The sequence below is a fragment of the Cryptomeria japonica genome, chromosome 5 (assembly GCF_030272615.1).
Source record: "Cryptomeria japonica chromosome 5, Sugi_1.0, whole genome shotgun sequence".
Lineage (NCBI taxonomy): Eukaryota > Viridiplantae > Streptophyta > Pinopsida > Cupressales > Cupressaceae > Cryptomeria > Cryptomeria japonica.
The window spans coordinates 183,703,138-183,708,416 of record NC_081409.1 but is presented as its reverse complement, the minus strand read 5'-3'; the positions used below and the strand labels follow the sequence as shown (position 1 = coordinate 183,708,416).

Below are 5,279 nucleotides of genomic sequence, written 5' to 3'. Positions count from 1 at the left end.
AGCAATATCCCAAAAGCTCAACACCAGATCTGATCACATTGGAGTATATCAGAGGATATATCGAACTCTATAAAACAATGATCAGCAAACCAACACTACAAATAAGATCATAAGATCCTCCCAATCAGCAATCACAGGAATATGTTGACATCAATGACAACAACATATCCTAGCAGCAGTAATGCATGACAATATCCAACAGATGCACCAATAGTTTATGTGGCATTGTTTATATAAATCGTCACGAAGTAGTAAGGGACATTATGGAGTTAAAATCCAAGCGGCAGAAAATCCCCCTTGGATTAATAATTTAATAAGATATTTTTTAACAAACCTGCATCCACTAGTGAAATCATAAAAAATCACAATTGGACTTGGATGTATGTAATTATTTGAATTCATTTTTAATTGGATGTTGTGATCATTTACTTCAATACACAGGTTAAGGGTAATGTAATCATAGGATTAGGATCTATATGAAATTAGGAAAACAAGCAAGGGGCCACCATGGACCCTTTTTTCTCTTGAGCTTCCCAACGTGGGGTAGCCACTGTAGAGAAACTATCTAAGACAGTGACCCTATAAAGGGTTGTGCAGCCACTATACAATTTACATCAAATCATAGATTAAAAAATAGAATTGCATAGGTCTTGATATTGTTTGGAAGCGGTGTATGTAGGCAGTTTGGGGATGGAGTGTGTCCCTAGTATGTAGGCAATCATGGATGGGATTTAGGAAAGTCATAAAGACTATTAAATCAAAGATAAATTATTTGAGCCAAGGGGATTGGGATAAAAATCTTTAATATAAAGTAAAGAAAAAATACATTCATTGAATGCTCAGAAGGATCCTAAAGGGATCGCTTGTTTCCCTTTAGGCCACGGGCCATAATTCTAAGGTGGGTGTCAAGTTGGATATACTCTCGTCTTCTAAAAGACAAACCTTGGTGCCCTTCCAATAGGAAGTGCAATCTTGAGAAGAGAATGGTTTAGGGCGATGGACTATCGCTATTTAAGTCTCTAGCTAGAGCATTATGTTCCTATCATGTTTGATGGATGGATTTATGTCTCGTTTGATTGATGGATGCCTAACTCTATTTGAGGGATAGGTGCCTATCATGTTTGATAGATAAAACTTAGTATACAATGAATGAACACTTAATAAATTTAAAGAATAGAAAGAAAAAAAAATATTGGTATTTTGGGGTAAATTATGGAAGGGCTATTACAAAATAAGCTTCATGGGTATTTGCCAAACAATACAAAAATTAAAATAAATTATGTTTTAAGTAATATAAGATTTCTCTTACACCTTTGGCTACTCCCACATGATATACACAAGTAGAAGTTCCAATCTAATTGTTTTCATACAAAAATCTTATTATTTACATCTCACATTTTTTTTAAAAGTAATTATTAGGAGTCCAATTAAGCTCACTATCCTCGAATTGTGAGGGTTTGTTCATAGGACCCAAATCCCATACACTTTTTTTGCAAGGATACAACTTTGACTAATGATCTATTGTTGAGGGATAACATTACAATTACATTTCAAATTCATACTCCTCCCCTTGAGGTGCTCCTATGGCTTGAATACTTGGGATAACATTACAATTACATTTCAAATTCCTACTCCTCCCCTTGAGGTGCTCCAATGGCTTGAACACTTCACCTCTTTTATCTGCATACGAGGCATTTGCTTTCATCTTCATTGTTTGCTCCTATAATTTGAATGCTTTCTCCTTATAACTCCTTCCTCAAAGCAACTACCCTGGATTATACATGAACCTACTACATATGAGAGCACTAAAGTAAGTTTATAAATGCTAAGAATTCCTTAAAATAAACTGAGCTTAATCTCTAATATGAAAACAAATTAATCTTAATCTCTTTGATAATTACATCCTACATATTACTGATATAATTTTCTATTAATACAATGGTTTAGCACCCTTAAAAAACCCATTGCTTCTAGATCTAAAACCACTTTAAACCTACATGCCAGTTCACTAAAACTAAATGGGAGCCAGCCCATGAACACACACTAGCTCAGAGTTTACTTGTGAAAGAAAAGAAAATATTTTAACTCCGTACATGGAACCATGGTGTGAACCGTGAAAAATGAAGATGAACAAGCAAATACCCATGTTTCCTGACCCGTGAAAAGAAACTGGTGTGAACCTAGCAAAATCTGCCGGATTCAGACATATCAAGTGTATGTCGTCTGTAGCCTGTCAACATCATCTCTACCCTGTTTTGCGCTCATCTTTTTCGAGGCGACAAAAGAAAATTCAGAATCCCTATTCTCCAAACTGCAGGCTCCGCACTTAGTAATCGGAGAGGGCATGGAGCCAAGCATATGAAGCCTATTCTGTCCATTTTCTTCATTATTCTTTCCATTTTTTCACTTCAAACTCTCAGTTCAGCCTTGTAATTTGACATCATCAAATTCTGTGCCTTTGACTGACACTTCTGGGTAGATCTCAAACTGTTTAGGGCAACAGATTGTGGGTAGTGATGGAGAAAGCAAGAGAAATCCACGATGGAGTTGTTAAGCTGTTCGGGGTAACCATAAAGAAGAGCTCTGGCACGCAAAATTTCTGTTATAATTCACAACCAGATGAGATGTTTAAGGAATATGTGAGCGATGGATTTTTACACAGTTTTTCCACGCCTCCACCCAGAAAGAAAGGTATCCATATTTACACTTGCTTGGAACTCTCCTCTCTTCCTCAATGGCTACAAACGTTTAGAATTATTTTTATCTAGATTTAGATTTTTCATTCGAAACATTTGATGATAAAAAAGTGATACACATTCTCATATTTTTTCTGGATTCGATTGTGTTTGAATTTTTTATCGTCAATGTTTTGAATCACACTTCGTGATTCATCTTCTTGGAATTCCTTGTTACATCCTGATGATGAATCACGGAGTGTGATTTGAAACGTTGATGATAAAAAGTTTAAACACAATCGAATCTAGAAAAAATAATGAGAATACAGCATGGATTGTGAAAATCTCATAGCATTAAGTGATACACATTTAATCGAGAAACATATTAGATAATAACATGAATTGTGAAAATTCGATAACATTGATCTAAATTTGATATAAAAAGTGTGGGATTAACAAGAAAAAAAATAGTTCCTGTGCTCCAAAACTTGTCTCTACCACAAAAAATAGTCATAGCTTTACAAATATAATTATAGCATCAAAGATTTTTTTTGGATTAGATCATGTAAATTTATTTTAGTCTAATCATATATAGCTTGCAAAATTTCTGGATTAGATTGTGTAAACTTAATTTTTGAATTGGATCATGTAAACTTAATTATGTCATTGAGATTTTGGATCACACTCACTTGTTTTCTTTTAACTATCCAATCCTGATGATTAGTCATGAAGTGTGATCTGAAACATCATGAAAAAATAAATTTACCTAATCTAATCCAAAAAATTTACAAGCTATAATCATAACTTGTGAAAATTTCATGTGTAATCATGTTTGCTGATGGTAATAAAATGTAACAAGAAACACCCATCAAAAAATAAATTTAGATAATCTAACCCAAAAAATTTATAATCAATAACAATGAATTATGAAAAACTTCATGCTGTGATCATGTTTACTAATGATAAATTACCAAATGTGATCTAAAACATGGATAAAAAAATAAATCTAGTAGACATCAAGTTTCCACAATCCATGAGATATTAATCTTGAGTGTTTCCAGATTAGATTGTGTATGAGTTTTTTTATCAATGTTTCGGATCACACTCCTTGATCCATCATCAGGATGACAAATAGAGAGCATGCAGAAATGTGATCCGAAACGTTGATGAAAAAATCATACACAATCTAATCAGGAAACACTCAAGATTAAAATAAATTTATATAATCTAATCCATAAACTTTTCAATCATGAACTGTACAAATTTCATATCGTAAAGAACATGCAGAAATGTAATCCGGAAATGCTCAAAATTAAAATAAATTTATATAATCTAATCCATAAACTTTTCAATCATGAACTGTAGAAATTTCCTATCGTATGATCATGTTTGACAATGGAACCAGTGGGGCATGTTTGCAGGAGTCCCATGGACTGAGGCAGAGCACAGATTATTTCTGGTGGGACTTGAAAAATTGGGAAGAGGTCATTGGAGAGGCATATCCACGACCTTTGTCACCACCAGAACAGCCGCTCAGGTGGCCAGCCATGCTCAGAAGTATTTTCTTAGGCAGAAACATGCCACCCAAAAAAGACGTCGCTCTAGCCTACTGGATATATGCCGCAATGATTATAATTATCAAAAGGTAACAGTAATATTGCACTCAAAACCTTTCGTTCAGGATCATTTAATGTTTAACAATTCATGATATCATTATGCATAGATTTTTAGTTCAGTTCATGATACTAATGTTTATAGATTTTGAGTTTTGATTGTGTTATATTTTATGTTGAAAACCTACAAATATTCTTGCGAATTGAGATGGTGGTGGTACTTTTCAGGATGGAAGTCCAAGTTCAACAATGTTGCCCATTTGGCCACCCAGGACATGGAGGAAAAGCATAGATCTGCAGACCAACATGAAGGCAAAGTCCACAGCTGGAAGAATTGAAGAAAACAATAATGGGCTGAATCTGAGTGTTAAACTTGACTGGTGCCACAATGGAAGCATTAATATGAAACGGTGCGAGAGAAGTTAGGCTTGTGGTATTTGATTTAATCCATAAATAAAGACCTCCATTGGCCTTCTATTAGAAAATTCTGGTTAGAGAAGATTCATCGAGACTGAATTTTCCGAATGCTTCATATTTTGACTGTACATTAAAAAGCATTGATTATACATGGTATTCCCAATAATTTCACAAGTGAAAAGATTACACCCATATGTCATAAGGATGTACCACTGTGTTTTTTTCAAAATGGAGCTGGTCTCTGGTTGAAATTATAGTACAGTAAATTTTTTGTTGCTCACCTTCAAAGTTTAAAATAACCCTCAATATCTACATGATTCCTGTAGACAACAAATAATATGATCATAATGGCTCTTCACTTCTTATTCTTAATTATTGTTTGGTTTGATTGTCAAAGGTAAATTTTGGTTAATATATTATTTTTCTAGACGAAGTGTAAAATTATTATTCATTGTTTTATCATTGAATCAAATAATGTTTAAGTAGAGCAAGTTCACAATAACTTATGTGGAAACACTCTATTTTGAAAATAAATTACTAGCTGTAATTGGTCATGTAAAAGCATGATAATTGA

At 33.7% G+C, this 5,279-nt stretch overlaps 1 protein-coding gene across 1 annotated transcript; it reads left to right on the top strand.

Annotated features, from left to right (window-relative positions):
• The first annotated feature begins 2,271 nt into the window (after positions 1 to 2,271).
• Positions 2,272 to 5,032, top strand: LOC131060911 (transcription factor KUA1). Its single transcript, XM_057994349.2, has 3 exons — positions 2,272 to 2,691; positions 4,097 to 4,320; positions 4,517 to 5,032. The coding sequence occupies exons 1-3, from the start codon at positions 2,517 to 2,519 to the stop codon at positions 4,712 to 4,714; spliced, it is 597 nt and encodes a 198-aa protein (XP_057850332.2). The 5' UTR covers positions 2,272 to 2,516; the 3' UTR covers positions 4,715 to 5,032.
• Positions 5,033 to 5,279: the final 247 nt, after the last annotated feature.

What these genes read in the sequence shown, in the direction of transcription:
- LOC131060911 (XM_057994349.2), top strand. Translation starts at nt 2,517, where the DNA reads ATGGAGAAAGCAAGAGAAATCCACGATGGAGTTGTTAAGCTGTTCGGG. An exon ending in GCCTCCACCCAGAAAGAAAG is followed by an intron (nt 2,692 to 4,096) that starts GTATCCATATTT and finishes GCATGTTTGCAG; the next exon opens with GAGTCCCATGGACTGAGGCA. An exon ending in ATGATTATAATTATCAAAAG is followed by an intron (nt 4,321 to 4,516) that starts GTAACAGTAATA and finishes GGTACTTTTCAG; the next exon opens with GATGGAAGTCCAAGTTCAAC.